At 43.6% G+C, this 16,424-nt stretch overlaps 1 protein-coding gene across 5 annotated transcripts in view; it reads right to left on the bottom strand.

Moving 5' to 3' along the window:
• Positions 1 to 64: 64 nt before the first annotated feature.
• GNB1 (G protein subunit beta 1) overlaps positions 65 to 16,424 on the bottom strand; it is a 35,484-nt gene continuing 19,124 nt past the window's right edge. For all 5 annotated transcript variants that reach the window (XM_027658087.1, XM_027658085.1, XM_027658089.1 and 2 more), the window contains 10 exons: positions 10,801 to 10,908; positions 10,143 to 10,181; positions 9,403 to 9,509; positions 8,898 to 8,961; positions 6,959 to 7,121; positions 6,110 to 6,176; positions 4,562 to 4,763; positions 3,473 to 3,689; positions 1,652 to 1,763; positions 65 to 1,259 (listed from right to left, as the gene is read on the bottom strand). In XM_027658087.1, coding sequence (XP_027513888.1) covers positions 1,657 to 1,763; positions 3,473 to 3,689; positions 4,562 to 4,763; positions 6,110 to 6,176; positions 6,959 to 7,121; positions 8,898 to 8,961; positions 9,403 to 9,509; positions 10,143 to 10,181; positions 10,801 to 10,857 — 1,023 coding nt within the window. In that variant the 5' untranslated portion in view covers positions 10,858 to 10,908 and the 3' untranslated portion in view covers positions 65 to 1,259; positions 1,652 to 1,656. The remainder of the gene's footprint in view (positions 1,260 to 1,651; positions 1,764 to 3,472; positions 3,690 to 4,561; positions 4,764 to 6,109; positions 6,177 to 6,958; positions 7,122 to 8,897; positions 8,962 to 9,402; positions 9,510 to 10,142; positions 10,182 to 10,800; positions 10,909 to 16,424) is intronic.

The following is a 16,424-nucleotide window of genomic DNA, read 5'->3' as shown; positions in this document are numbered from 1 at the left end:
AAAAAAAAAAAAAAAAAAAAAAAAAAAAAAAAAAGAAAGAAAAAAGGAAAAAAAAAAGAAAAAGAAAATAAAAAGTGACTTTATCACGCTACTCCAAAACGTGCATAGCTTTGTACTGGAGTTCTTCAGAGATTTATGCACAGAGTAGCAACAAGAAATGAATACAGCGACAATGGTTACAGTTTTTAAACAGGTTATTTCTTCAAAGAAAAAACATCTAAGGACTTTAGTCCAATATGCACTTTTTAGCATTTCTACAGCATGCGATTCTAAGAGTAAACCCACCCAATATGGCAAACAATCAAAAAAGGTTTTTTTTTTTTCTGTTTAACTTAGAAAGTTCAAGATCATTATTTTCAAAACATTGATTTGTACATCATTTCATACACAAAGAATTGACTCAATACCCAAGTGTAGGATAGGTCTCTTTTGAAAACAGAGATTCCTGGTTGTTGAGACTTATAGGATAGTGTTAGGATATATAAACTGCCCTTTCAAGTGGACAAAACCAAAACAGATTAAAAAAATCAGTGTGGTGAAAAAAGGGGGGGGCAGGAGGGACCAAGGATTGCATTTGTTATCCATAAAAGGTGAAAAGATTCTTTAAACAAGCATTCATTACCTTTTACAGCATGTGCTTGGTTACCTTACTGCTTAACATTATCCTATATATGCCAAGTTTTGTGCAACAATTATCTGTGATACTAGAAAATAAAATAAAAAAAAAAATTAGGGACTAAATTTACAGCGTTAACAACCCCCAGATGCTCTGGGCTAGGACTCCCTTGTTTTGCTCAATTAAATACATAAAGAAATGTATTTAAAAAGGAAACTTGAAAAAAATCCTGCTACAAACATGACTTTTAAAATTTGCAAGTGTGTGAGATAAAAGTCCTTAACTTCAACTTGGAAACTACAGTGAAAGCTAAACTGTTTTCACAATTATGCTCAAGTTTATTTTCTGGTCATGCTTTTATGATAGTGTTTCATTTTTAAATTCTCAAGACAAAAAAAGAAAAAAAAAAAAAAAAGAAAAAAAAAAAAGTGGTCCCAAAAGGAATGCACAATTTCATTTTGCTTACAACACAGAAATTCTTCTTGGAAAGGTAATTGTGCTCTTCATTTCAGCAACAGGAGACGGAGAAGATCTTGCCCTTTGAGTTGGGGAGGATGGGGGTCCGAGTTAGTATGGTTGGATTGGATATGCTATCATGTTTAATTTTGTTGGGAACTTCTTCCAGTCGTGGAGTCCTCGAGTTCTGCCACACACACACACACACAAATATTTATTTATTAGGAGCTGCTCTTGGATAAACTGCAATCAAGTTTCCAGCTCTGCTCTGGCTCCCACTGACGCACCCAGCCATTATCTCCCCATTCCACAACGCCACTCATTTACCAACCCGGGCCCAAGACACAGCACAGGAGAATAAAGGATGGCAAGAACAGGCCAGCAGAGAAATGTCATTGCATACATTAAAGCAATAGTCTTCTAAAAAACCCAACTGGTTTGTTTTTTTTTTTTCCTCAGTGCCTTTCCTAATCTGAATGCTGAGCTGCAGCCCCAGTGACACAGCACTGGCTGGGGCTGGCACAAAGCTCTCTGGACCCCCAAGGAGGCCAAGCCCTCAGGAATTAATTGGATACCCACCTACTTCAGTTCCAGATCTTGAGGAAGCTGTCCCATGATCCTGTTGCCACTGCCATGCCATCATCAGTCACACCTAAGCAGCTGACACGGTTATCATGACCGGCGAGGACACCTGGGGAACATTATTTGGGAATGTGGAACATTATTTGGGAATGCATTCCTGGCTGACTCCCTGCTTCAGCTGGAGTCACACCGGGGCACGTTTGGATCAGCCAACCCATACAGTCAAAAATCCTGAACAAACACGGCTGGAATGGTTGGGTTTAGGAGCACAAACCCAGGTAAAACTGGGTGTGCTCACAAGGGGGTCATTCACTAAAGGCATTACTCCAAAATCTTCCCTGGATATTCCCCTCTTTCTGACCTTCCCTGGTCTCTGGTGAGTTGGGAAATCACAGCCCTGAAGATTCTGACAAAGTCACACTGCACAGCTCTTGCCATTTCCTCTCCATAAGGATAAAGATCAGTTACATTTTGCAGAGTTTTTACACGTGTAAAACCAAAAGTTAAACTGGATTATGTTATGAACTTAAAGCATTTTTCATCCAATTTAATCTTGCTACCTTTGCAAGCAGTTACAAGACAGACTCCTACATCCAATCTATTTGTCAATATGGAGATGTGCTACAATTCAATTATAGCACCATCAAAAAAAGAATTGAGACATTGAACAGAAAAATTAAGGGAGGCAACATTTTCCTCTCTCCCCTTCAATTTAACAGTTTCAAGGAGGTAAAAAGAAAACCTAATTAGGTTCAAGCTCTTCCCAGCCCACAGCACTGAGCCAAGATTTTCTTGACAGACTTGAAATTAATTTTACATGAATTTGACTGTTCACAGGACTTTCCCTGTTCTACCACCAACAGTAAGTGCAGCAATTTGGTAAAATAAAAACAGCACCACGAAGTCTTATAAACTTGTACACAAAACAGAACCACAAAGGTGTTTAATGGACAATCAGGCATGATACAAGTGCCAAATCTGCCTGGCCAGCTGAAGCCTCAGAACATTTAAATACACATTATATTTGTTCTCATCCCATGTTCTCTGATGAAAATAATGAAACATTTGCAGCCTGATTTGTATCTTTCTTCCTTTTTTCTAATAAAAGTTTTCATTTTAAAGAACTGAAGCTGAATTATCTTATTCTCTGGACCATAAATTTCACATTCATTTCCTCAAAAGATAAACTCAGCAGTCTCTGTTGTTCTGCTGGTTGTCTCTACAACTACTGCTACAAACACCAGGAAAAAAATTCCTGTGTATAAAAACAGCAACATTAATGTTGAATTGCTTTGAATAGTTAACACGCAAACAAAGCCATAAAGTCTTAAAAAAAAAAAAAAAAAATCCCTCCACCCCAACCCCTTGTTTTTAATGGCAGTTTTCCTGTTCCCAAGCATCCATCCTTGAGCAGTGTTTGTTAACAGCCTAAAACAGGTTATCAGAGAGTTCTGAAGGTGAGACACCATCCTTGAGCATATTCCAGTGCATTTGTTAACATCACTGGTCACCTTAAAACAGGTTATCAGAGTTCTGAAGGTGAGACACCATCCTTGAGCAGTGTTGTATTTGTTAATGTCACTGGTTACCCTAAAACAGGTTATCAGAGTTCTGAAGGTGAGACTGTGAGTTCTGAGAGGTCTCTGCACAGGACTCAGTTCACACATTCAGCATCACAGAATCATCAGGGTTGGAAAAGACCTCTGAGATCATCAAGTCTTTGATTGATCATCCCCTTGGATGCCCTCAGTGACTCCCCCAGCTCCCTGCACAGCCTGTTCCAGTAAGACATCACCCCATTCAACCCCAGAGCCTCACCTGCTCTATCAGCTTTCAGCGTGTCCCACACGTTGCAGTTGAAGTCGTCATACCCAGCTAAGAGCAGACGGCCGCTCTTGGAAAATGCTACAGAGGTGATGCCACAGATGATGTTGTCGTGTGAATAGACCATCAGCTCCTGGTCGGCCCGCAGGTCGAAGAGCCGGCACGTGGCGTCGTCCGAGCCCGTGGCAAACGCGTTGCCGTTGGGGAAGAACTGCAGTGGGGAGGGAAAGAACACACGGGATTGCAGGTTTGGTTCCTCTGTCTCACCCAGCACACGGCTTTGTACACACACGAGTGGGAAAAGGAAGCAGCACATGAGAGGACATGACTCTTCACTGGTGGGACATGGGCAAAACCAGTGAGGAATCATAGAATCAGCTGGGTTGGAAGGGACCTCCGAGATCATCAAGTCCAAACCTTGATCCAACCCCGCTGTGGTTCCCAGCCCATGGCACTGATGCCACATCCGGTCTTATCTTAAAAACCTCCAGGGATGGAGAATCCACCACTTCCCTGGGCAGCCCATTCCAATGGCTGAGCACCCTCTCTGGAGAGAAATTCTTCCTAAGATCCAACCTAAACCTCCCCTGGCACAGCTGAAGACCGAGCCCTCTTGTCTTGCTGATCGTTGCCTGGGAAAAGAGACCAACCCCCCCCTGGCTCCCCCCTCCTGTCAGGGAGTTGCAGAGAGTGAGGAGGTCTCCCCTGAGCCTCCTCTTCTCCAGGCTGAACAGCCCCAGCTCCCTCAGCCTCTCCTCACAGCACTTGTGCTCCAGTCCCTTCCCCAGCTTCGCTGCTCTCCTCTGGACCTGCTCCAGCCCCTCAATGTCCTTCCTGAGCTGAGGGCCCAGAACTGGACACAGCACTCCAGGGGTGGCCTCACCAGTGCTGAGTCCAGAGGAAGAATCACTGCTGGCCACACTATTCCTGAGCCAGGCCAGGAAACGAGGAGCGTGGAAGAGCAGCCAGTTTCCACTCACCACCTCAGCTCCAGAACTATTGTTCAGGAAAACCTGGGAACACCACCCCACAGAGCACAGGCTCAGGAGCTGAAATGCCCCCCAGGGGGTCAGTGGTACGCACACAGATGGCGTTGATGTCCGACTCGTGGCCGGTGAAGGTTTGCCGGCACATTCCTTCTCTCACGTCCCACAGTTTGGCAGAGGCGTCGCAGGCACCAGAAACGAAACACCGGGCGTCGGGAGCGAGGGACAAGCTCATCACGTCTCCAGTGTGCCCAGTAAACGTGGTTGTCTGCTGACCAGTTTCTATGTCCCAGAGAGCGCTGGAAAGAAGGGTTCAAAAGGCAAAGGTCAACACGTCTGTGCTCCCTCAGAAGGTGAGAGAGTTCCTTCTCTGAACCTGTTCATCTACATCAGTGCTGAAGCAGAACTCCCTAAAGTATCAACAGGATTGATACTGACTGCAGAAATAAATGCTTTTTTGTTGAACTATTTGGCTGTTCCAGGATAACTGTGCATAGAAGATCTTAAAGCCACATTTAATTCCATAATGTTGGGGGGTTTAAATTAAAAAACAGTGCAAAAAACTAATGACTGACACTCACCACTGTTCATACACAGAATTCTTGTGCCATGCAATGACTTGTCCAGTATTACCACAGCTTCATATAAACCAGCAGTGGTAAGGCTACAGCAAGAGCTGAGTCAGCATTTCTCATTTTTATAGACCCACTGAGGATGTGTAATTCTGTGAATTGTGTCTGATCTTAAAGTTGCAAGTCAGCAAAATCACCACTACAGTGATAATTAAAGAGCATAAAGGGATGAAACAACACAACCACCTCCCTTACAGGAGGCCCAAACCCTTAAGAAGAGTCAGGTTTTTTAATTTCTGTGATTTCTCAGTAAACCAGACCCATCAGTGGCAGGTTTGCACCAGGCAAACAAGAGCTGACTCCACTCTGATACTGTGCTTTGAAGCTGGGCTGAATTCAAGTGATGTCAAGGACAAACTGTTATCCAGGCAACTCTAGAATTACAGTGATAACTCCTGAAGCAGCTGCTTTCACTTTCAAAGAGTGTAATTTTAACAAAGCCTTTTTGGTTCACTTTTTTTTTGTTTGGTTGGTTGTGGTTTTGTTTTTTTATTTTAAACACCAACACATATTTAGAAACATATTTTAACCCCATATATATTCCATACTCAGAATCAGTGAACTAATAACACATTAGGCATTCAAAGAGACTGACACTGTGTAGGAGAGGTATTTATTAGACAACCTTGGCTTTAAGAGCTGCTTCCTGGGAGAACTGCAATGCTTTTAAGAATTAGATATAATAAAGACACCTATGAAAAAAGATGGAGGCCTTTTATAGTTCAGAAGCCAGTATTTATGAAGACATACACCTACATTCTCCTCAGAAACCCCAGCTACTGTCACTGCAGAATATTTTCTAGGAGCTCTTCTGAACAACAAGAAACCAAATTCTGCATTAGAGAAATCCAAATACGACTTTTGAAGTAACAAATACCGAATACAAAAAGAGCATGAGGAAAGTCGTTAGTTTAATACAGTTAGTCCTGAAAGCCAAATGGTTGTATTAAGAAAGAAAAAAATTGCAACAGCACTTTAACTCCAGTGAAATCACATCCAAATGTCACACTCACCAAGTGGTGTCGCCAGAGCTGGTGACGATTTGATTATCATCCAGGAAACGACAGCAGGACAAGTAGCCTGGGAACAGAATAAAAGGGGCACAGAGAAGGCCAGGGATTACTCTCCCTGTTGCAAACTGGCTGGGTTATGTGCTGCTCCCTCCTCTCCTGAAGCCCAGAATGCAACAGGCAATGTTTGTGTTGGAACCTCCAAAGTTCTGGACAAAACGTGGTTTGGTTCTTCACAGATCACACCCAGCCCAGCCAGGGGAGGGGGGACAGAGGGGTGGAATCCACTGGCCAAGATGGGGAGAGGGGCAGCTGAGCCTGCACTGCACACATGAAACTAAGACACTGGGTCTGCAAGGGTGTCACTGCACCAGGAGCAACAAATGCTGATAAACCTCAACTGTGCCATGCAACTACTGGGGGAAATTAAACTACATTCCTGGTCAGCACAAAGGCCAGAGCATGGATGTTGGATGTTTCCCAACAGTGGTATCAAAGAACTTCATCTGAATGCTCTGAAGCATCTTAGTTCTCCAGTCCCACCTGCCCAGCCATCAATGACAAAAATCAGCGCCAGCCACCTCCACTTCACACAGCACAAACAACTCCTGAAAATCCCAACTACAGCAAAACAGGAAAACCTGCAAGCATCAGCTTCCAGCTGTGGGGTTTGTTCAATTCTGCAGCAGGAAAACGGTTTAAAAACATTTAAAACCCAGGCAGTTAGCAGCTGAGGTCCTGCCTGAGGAAGGAAGCGTGTCTTTTGAACTGGTAAACTGGATTTGAGAGAGAATTTCTTTTTTTTTTTTTCTTTTTCCCCAGGTAAGCTGGAGCCCCCTGAGCAGCACTCACCTGTGTGCCCGGCGAGCTCCCGGCTCACACGTACATTCCCTTCACGAGTTTTCAAGTTATAGATGGAGCAGATGTTGTCCAGCCCACCACAAGCCACGTAATTCCCAGAGGGAGCATATGCACAAGTCATGACCCAGGAGGAGCGCAGGGGGATGGCGTGCACCTGGAACACACACCCACGGACTTCAGCCACAACCCACGGCCCAGCAGCAAGGTTCTCACCTGTCCCTCAACACACCCTTCTCTCTTTTTGGCAGAAGGGCAAGAAGGAAGCAGCTGTTGGAGCATCAGAACTATTTTGAGGATAAACTTGCAGCTATCGCTCGTCAGACCGAGTGATGACGTAATCAAACCTCAGATTTGCCTTTCCTGAATCCAGTTTGATCAGCGATTTTGGTAAAAAGTAAAATTATTTCGTTTCAGCGCTCTGATTACTATTGGTTTATTATAGGTTCAGGAAAATATTGACTTCCAGGCACAGTCAGCAGAAGTGCCAATTCCAGGCTGAGCTGCTGTGAATGAACAAGCAAGGAAATCGCTGCTTCCACTGCCATTTAAATCCTGCTTTGGAAACCCACTGCAGGCAATCAAGCTTCATAGTTAAATAACTACTCCATGTTTCCTTGTCATTCTGTGCTCAAAGAACTTTTTTTAGATAATTATGGAAGCTAAACCTGTTCTGTCTTGTTAACTCATTGTGTTCACCCCTCAAACTTGCTTTAAGAAAGGGCTGATAGCCCTTAAAAATATGGTGGTACTTCCTGCAATATTAACAATCTTCCTGAATTCCTTAAGTAGAGATTTCTGTAGCAGCAGAGGAACAGACAGTGATCAGTGAACCTGCAACAATCAGCAGCTAAAAAAAACCCCAACCTCTGTACTAAAACCACAACTAGCTCATTTTTGGAATTCTTCTATCAAGGAACTGGTGGGAATATTCACCTTGAGCCATTTTATTTTATCATTAGGGAATGATCATACTTATGACAACACTGTGTTACCTCCAGTGTGTGCTGGAACTGCCAAAAATATTGCATGGATTAATGAACACAGATATAAGAAGTGAAGATACTAATACAGAAATCATGGTATACAGTGATTATTTTACCTTTTTTTAGTTGGTACAGTAATTCAGATGCAGGCTGAGGCCAGAGGAGGAGGATGAAGGCAAAGGGAGAGGGTTTATTTATAATTTGCAAACTATATTATTACTCTTTACTGAAGTTATGGATTCATTAGTTTTACAGCTGGGGTTCAACAATAATCCCAGTCTCAGGAGCTGCTGCTGCAGTTGTTTGCTTCTCTCTCCTCTGTAGCACATCATTTGCTCCAGTGCATTGGCAAAATTGGTTTTAATGCCATGAAAATGCATTTGAAATAAAGCCAGTCCCACAGTCCTGTGCAGCACAGACTGGGGCAGCTCTGTCAGCCCAACTCCAAGGGGTGAGGAGAACTGTTGCCAGCCCTGGTAACAGTGCCCATCACCAGTAAACACCAACCACTGTCAAATAAAAGTAAAAGTAACCCTGAACTGCATCATGTGACTGCACACACAGTGATGACTCACTGGGGATGGCAGGTCTCGCAGCACTGGACTGCAGACAACAAATTATTAGGGCTATGCCTATATCTCTGACCCCTCTGGTGCAACCTGCTCATTACTGCTTGCACTCTGGTCATCACTTTATCTGCAGCATCAAAACACATCCAAACTTTCTCTGGAATTCAGTCTTTCCCTGTTCTCCATCTGTGGTGCACAGTTCCACACACACTGCACTGAGGGCACTGCTCTGCTCTTTACGTGGGAATTTGTTTGCTTTGGAGAATTCAAAATCTGGACTTGGGGCTGGGAAAGCAATACAGCCAAAATCATGACTAAAAAAATCCTTTTTTTTGCATTTACAAATGAATTACACAGCCATGTATCAGCTGGCCTTACCTTGTTTGTAGTATAGCTGTCCCAAATTATAAGTTTGCCATCCTGGGAGGCACTAACTAGAAGCCTAGAGAGGAAACAAGAGGGAAACACAATCACTGTGGGCAGGCAAGGAGGAACACCTTTGTGATGAACATTGTAAAGGAAAGAGGATGAAAGCAGTTGATATCAGTGCCATCGAGTCTAAGTGAACATCAGCAGTTATCAGGAAAAAAGACAACTGATAATGGAATCTACTCTATTTCCACAGTTCCTCAGAACTCATGTGGTACCATAACTATGTTTTTCAGGCAAGCAGACAAGGAGTGGTACTTTGGCTTTGAATTTCGAGTTGGGTTACAAAAACATGGACATCAGGAGGGAAACTGTGGCATTCAGTGCTCCTGAATTCTCTTGGCCACCCGAGTTCTCTTAGAACTGGTGATTCCCACCAGTACCAAGTCCTGGGCACTCAACTTCCCAAGGAACAGTGAAGCCCCACGAGCTGACCTGTACCCCCAGCACCCACCTGGAATCAGTCCCCCAGTGCATTGCATAAATTTTGGCCAGGTGTCCCCGGAGCGTTCTCCTGGTGCGCATCTGAATCCTCCCCACGGGGTCGATGTTGGCTGTGATCTGAAACAGCAACAGGGCACTCACTGCATGTCCCCTGCTCCACAAGCATCACCTCACACCCAGTTACACCTGAACAAGCAGCTCAGTGCAGACCATAGTCCCACATTCTCAATATCAGCTGAGTTCTTTAAAACTGCCCAATCCAAAGTTCTGCCGTTCTACGCCGCGGGTTTTGCTCACACGGACAGAGCAGCCCTGCTGCTTTTACACACTCCCAGAAATTACTTTGCTGAGGTCGAATCTTCTTAGACTTCTAGGATTTCAGACCTTTGATCCGGGTTTTATACCCCTGTACAGATAAATGTGGCAGACATTTAACCTCAGCAGGCCCCATGGTTCAGATTATCAGGGTTAACACAACAGCACTGCTGCCACATCCACAGCAGAGCATTATTCTCCATTAAGCAGCAGCAATGTGCCCTGAGTCACCCAAAGAAACCACTGCTCAAGGCCACTGCTCTCAGAAACTGGACAAACACGTACTTATTTCTGGAAGAAAACATCCAAGGGCAAAATAAAAATCTTGCTAAAGGAGGCAAAAAAGGATTCCCTTGCATTTACCTCTTAAACCATACTTTCCTTTTGTAAAGGAGACAAATTTTCCTAATTGCTGCTAAACTCTGAAATGCTTACCTGAGCCAGGGTGGCATCTGCACATGCTTTCCTAGCATCCTGCAAGAGAAGGAAATGAGAGAAATTGGAGGAAATTCTGTACATTTATTCACCTCTGTCGAGTTGATGAGCCCCCCTTCAAAGTAAGGTTCAGAAAGCATTTCTGCCTGTCACCCAGACAGGACCCTGCAGCATTAACATAATGCACTGCCTGCTGTCACAACACACTGAGCACTTGACTTTGAAACCTCTTCTTCTTTTGGGAGAAAGGTGACAGGATTGTCACCACAAAGACAGCCAAGACCACAAAGACAGGCAGGCTCTACAGTCTCCAGTCTTGGAGGTTTTCAAGACCTAACTGGACAAAGCCCTGACTAACCTTATCACTGACCTTATTTTAAGCAGCAGGTTTCTTAACATTAGTCATGGTCTGGCTCAGAAAATCTTCAGCAAACACTCCTTTTGATCTAAACAATTCTGTGTATTGTTTACGTAGTTATTATTTTCCAAGCCATATCCAAGACCAAAAAGTAATTTTCTAAAGCAGTTACATGTGCTTGTCCCTTCCTTCATTAAACTCTGACACTCTGGACGCATTTAATGCATCATCTCTGTCCATCTCTGGCCCCCTGAGGACACAAAAAGACCCTTTCATTTGTGCTGAGGACACAGTACATACTCTGATTTGGTTTTTCAGTTGCTCGGCCTCCTGGCGTAACTGGTCCAGCTCACTCATTTTCCTGTGCTAAAGGTGTGCTCCACTGCCACCTCGGGAACAGCCAGAAAGCTGAAAGACAGGAGGCAATCAGCACAATTAGCAGAAGCCATAATTTGATACTGCAGGAGTAGACAAGTCATTTCAAACAGCATTTTGATTTCACCTGGAATCCAGGCGAAAACACATCTCTGAAATCCCCTCAGTGTGTGACCATCCCAAATGTGCTCAGCTCCCAGTCACAGGGAACAAAACATAATTTAGACTTATTTCCTTCCTCCAGGCCCTCTTTTTCTTCTTTTTGCATTAGTGTGTTTCTGATTCAGTTTTGTATAAACTCCAGTTTCTCCAGAGGGAACGAGTAGATGACACCAACATCAGACAGGAAAGTCAGACCTTCCCCGTAGGTCTTAGATCAGAGTAAGGAATCCTCCCAGCAAAGAATAAGCACCTTAAAAGTATTTACAGCACTTGCAAAATGCTGTAAAAAGCATTACAAACCCTGTCTGTAACACGGTGGTTATGAAAAATGTTGTTCTGATACCTGGATAAAAGGAGATCAGTCACAAACACTGCTCAGGATTTTACCTGATAACTGCTGGGAAGTCCCTGAGACATCCAGAATGGAGGTCAGAGAAAAAAAACAGGGGTTTTTTTGAATGTTAGGGTGAGGGGAGGAGTTTCAGAAATCATTTCCCAGACATTCCTCCCCTCTAAGACTGTTTTCCTGGTGTCCATCAGCAGCAGGTTACCCAGCCAGCCAGGCTCTACAAACCATCACTACACCCCTGAACCATCCTCAGAGTTTCTCAGCCACTGGATTGTCTCTCCCAGCACAACAACCACACAGATATTTCCCCCCTGAGCACTCAACTTCTCCTGAAAAGTCTCTGCTCCACAAAGACATCGCTGGCATTTTCCCTGGCATTCCACATCTCAAACTCAGCTGCTCTGAAACTTTTTGTTTTAAAATCCGTGCAGCTTGACAGCAACAGAAGATGCTGGAGAAACGTGCTGATCAAGTTTATCTTTTATTGCAGCACAGGATGACTGGTTCCAATTTCAAATACTACACAGAGCACCTGTTTATAAATAAACATGGGCACTGTGTTTTTTAGAACATTTTATTAGCCAGAATTGACCCTTTGCTATTAAATAAAGCAAATGCTTTGCTAGCAGCTTTCCATATTATTCTGTTAAGATTTAATCAGCTTAGTTATCTTTGCAAGCATGAGGGTTTTGTTTTCCTCCTAAAGCCCTTCCCAAGGAGAAAGATGAGGATAACTTCCAAGTTTTTATCCTGTCACAGTAACAGAGAACATACTGTCAAGGCAAATTAGAGCAGTGGAACAAACACCACTGCCAGAAGAATTTTCAAAATAGTTAAGACTTCAGCATTGCCTAAATATTGCCATCCCCCATAACCACACTCATCTCTCTCCATATTAGTTGTTATTCCAAACTGAGGATCTCAAGGAACAAATGCCAGATCTTGTCACAGCATCATTTACAAGTTTTATACTATTCTCTGAAGCCAACAACATTTTAGAAAAGGAATTTTACTTGGCTTCTCTCCCGAAACCTCCCCTCACACAACTTCAAGGCCCTTTCACTCCCCTGTGAAATTAGGTCTCCTCTTTCTCTCTTCTGGTTCCAGGGTCATCCCTAAGCCCCTTTGAGACTGCTTGTTCAGCTCAGTCCAAAATCCAGCTAAGACAAAGCCCATCCCGGGTGTTTTATCATCCTTCTTCTCTTCTGAATGCTCTTTTGTTCCTCAACATGTTTTGTTCCTGCTACACCTCCCACAAACACCCCGTGGGTCTCTCCACCCTTTCAGCACACATGCAGTTCACACACCTGGTGGAACAGGAATGCACTACTCTTATCATAAAGAAACTCCAAAGGCTGTTTTTAAGAATAAACTGCATTTTCTCAGATATTTCAGCTTTTGGATATCCAGTTCTACTTCTGCCATTCTCCAGGTTAATATATAAGCCCATTTCCTACTAAGCAAATACTGACCTTCCCAGACAAAGAATTCAGAGATGGTATCATTCCTATTTCAGAGCAAGAAATTACAATCCAAGACTTAAGTGCTCTGCTCAAGGTCACAGCAATTCACTGATGGGATCATGATAAAGATCCAGGACACCAGAATTCCAGCTGCAGGTACAGGGAGCTTCACTGAAGATTTTTACAAGCAGCTTTATTTAAAAATACAATAGGAGGAATAATCTCACGTCAGTCAAAGCAGACACACTCTCCTTAAAATAGTGCCAATTTATTTCTGCAGGTTTTGTGCACTATGTAATAGAATTCTCTTGCATTTAAATGCAACAAAGCTTCCTTGCATGGAACAGGGAGAGGCCTTGGGACATGAACCCTTATCCTGGGAAAAAAAGCCACATTAAGAAAGTTCACTTCAGAAACCGAGCCCTGTAGTTGCATTCTGGATTATTTAGGCAGAAGAGAGTTTAAAAGAAATCACACAAGATCATTTCATGTTTGTGCCTTATTGCTTGGCACAGCCTGCACACCTCCTGTGCAGCTGAGCTCCCAAAAACGCCTGACTGGGAACTCCAGTGAGTTTGAGAGAAAGCTGATTTTTAATGACCAGCCCCAGCCTGGTGCAGCAACACCTCAGAAAGCTTCCCAGCTCCGTGCAGAACCAGCTCCATCATCCCAGGCAGCACTGAGTTCAAGGAATTTAACAACTGCTCTGTTTCCAGCAGCTCCTGTGGATCCTGCCCCTCAGTCCCCTGCTCCTCTCAACGTTCTCTGTGTGACAATCAGGAGCTGAACACACCCAGCCCTCCATGGCTTTCCCATCTGCAACACCACAGATCCATGGAAGTTCCTATCCTGGAGTTGGATACACTTTCAGAGTTCCAAGTCAGCCCCTCTGCATTCCAAGCAACTCCAAAAACTCTGAGCTGCCTTTCTGTCAGCATCCATAGGAATTGTTTAAACCACATTTCCACATTCCCTTTGTAGTCTTTGTTGTTTCAACATCAACAGGAAGTTCTGATTCCTGCCAACATGACTGAACTCACTCACACTCAGGAAATGAAAATCCTAACCCAGCCAAGGGCATTAAAATATAGGGAGTTCTCTGAAGAAGACTGCAAAATTTATGGGACAAACAGCAAACTAGCTTGGCTGTTCTTCTACTTCTTTTATACTCAGCCTTAGACAATTAAATTTATGGTAGAAATATGAGTTCTATGGGGAAAAAAAAAAAAGGGCTGCATCCTCCTGTGTCCTTTTTAGCTCTGCTGTAAATCACAGCTTACCAGTATCCTGTATTGAAAAAAATAACTTTAGAAGACCAAGGACAACAGGTAAGGTCAGGGAAGTGTATGGGAACACAAAATACTTTTGTCTCTTCTCACTCCTGGTACATAGGAAGTTTTTACACAGATTTATTCCTATTACAGGCAGAGATCATATATTAAATAGTCTCTGCTCTTACTTCTCTGCTCATTGCAAACAAACACAATCAATTATCATTAAGTAACAGATTTTTGTTTCTTGGCATATTCTAAAGGCATTTAACTCCATCTTAAAAGAAGGTTTCTAGAAGAACCTATGGATGATGATTCCACTCCTTGAGTTTTGAAAGAAATTACTGAGCTTCTCAATCAAACAAACCTCACAAATAAAGTCCCTCCTCCAGTTCCACAGCCCTTTTTCCCAAAGAAACAGGCAGCAGCCAAACCCATGCTTACCTCTCTCTTTTTTGACTGTGTTGGGGTGTTCCTGAAGGCAGCTGCTCAGCAATAACACACTCAACTTTCCCCAGCTCACTGGAGACCTTTCCAGAGGCTGAAGTGCTTAAGTGTCTCTGCTCTAAGCCTAATTCCCCTAATCCTGTTGACCAGCCTATACCTTGTAGGTAATTCTCCTCTTGCTGGGATAACAACCTGGGCACTGGAGAGGCAGCTCCCTGTTCCTCCTGCTCCGAGTGCCCCAAGGCTCTAATCCCTCTTCACAGGTTACCCAGGGAAGAGTCACTTTGTTCCTCTGCTTCCCACATGGGAAAATCAACTCCTGCCTCGGCCCTGATTTGTTACATTCCGTGGGATTATTCAAATCACTCACCTCAAAGGAGCAGCTCTGGGTTTGCTCCTCTAACCTACACCAGCTATTTTCCTGTGTAAAGGGAGAGTTATGGAAGCCCAGGCAGTGAGTTGAGTGTCCAAACAACTCTGCACCAACTTTCTGAACTGCAAAAAGCCTTCTGGAATCTACAGAACTTCCACGTATTTCCTGCAAATGGAGATATATTTAGGAGCCCGGGGTAATATTCTTATTTAAAGGTAAAGCTCGCTGCTCAGAAAACAGTGACAGAAAAATTCCAAGGCTAAGGAAGAACTCCAATTCCCTCATTTCATTATAGCAACTCCAATGTCCTTTCCCCAGCTCAAGCTGCTTATCCAATTAGGTCCAGTTACTGAACCCAAGGTATCATTAATACTGTCACACTTATTTGTAGCCTGATGCTCGAGAAGTGGGAAGAGTATATAAATTCAGACATATATTCCTGGGTTAAATATTATTCCTCTCTAAAACTACCTGGTAAGAGCAATGAGGCTGTGCTTACTGAACACTGTATTTCATTTTCTCACATATAAAAAGAATACAAAAAGAATAAAAAAAGGAGGGAGTCTTCCATCCTCTCCTGTGAATAATCTCTACAGATTAAAAGAAGAAAAAACAGATTTGAAAGCAAAGCTATCATTAAGTCAAATGCTTAGAACTTCTATCCCCTGATGGCCAAACTTTGCTTGCCACAAGATATTTTTAGTACACATCACTACTACCAAAAAGTAACATAATCCCACCGAGCCATTGTTGATGCAAAGTCTGGTAACGCCGAGGGTTTAAAGCTAATTTTTTGTGTATTACCCAAGCACAGTAATTTCCTAAGCAGGTCTGGCAAAATCCCCTTTCTCCTGTGAACAGCCTGGCTGATGTTTGTTCCCTCCACCTCTCCTCTGCCAGCACACATCACACCCCAAGGGGGCTGAGAAGCCAAACCCACCCCATTTGCAGCAGCAGAGCCCCAGTGCTGAGCTGAGGGCAGGGCCAGCAGACAGCTCAGGGCAGGGCATCTGATTAAATGGAGCTGTGCTAATCTAGGAGATACCACAAATCCTATTAGCAACAGGCACAGCAGCAGCTTGGGCATTTTCACAATGACAAAGGAATTACACACAACTCGCTGCCAGCGGTTCCACGTCACGTTGGCTCGGAAAAGCTGAGGGGTTGGTTTTTGTTTGCAGAAGTTTATATTGATTTTGTGTTTCGTTTTCAGTCGGGAGAAAATACAGTAAGATCAGAATTGCTCGTGGAACAGATTTGAGGTGTTCTCTCCCGCATTTATATGATCCAAAATAGAAGGAAAAAAAAATTCAGGGTGCCTTCAGATCCTGAAGCACACACGTCTCCAGAGGGAGATATGGGTAGAGAAATAAAGCTTGCTGCCTGTTTTTTGAAAAACAGGTAAATATCTAGTAATTGAAACAGATTGCACTGAGCAAATGCTCGGCCAATTAGCAACGTTCCTCCCAGACTGAGGAGCTCCA

This window comes from Corapipo altera, unplaced genomic scaffold (genome assembly GCF_003945725.1).
Source record: "Corapipo altera isolate COAL_440 unplaced genomic scaffold, ASM394572v1 301, whole genome shotgun sequence".
NCBI lineage: Eukaryota > Metazoa > Chordata > Aves > Passeriformes > Pipridae > Corapipo > Corapipo altera.
This window is presented reverse-complemented; position numbering and strand designations above follow the sequence as displayed.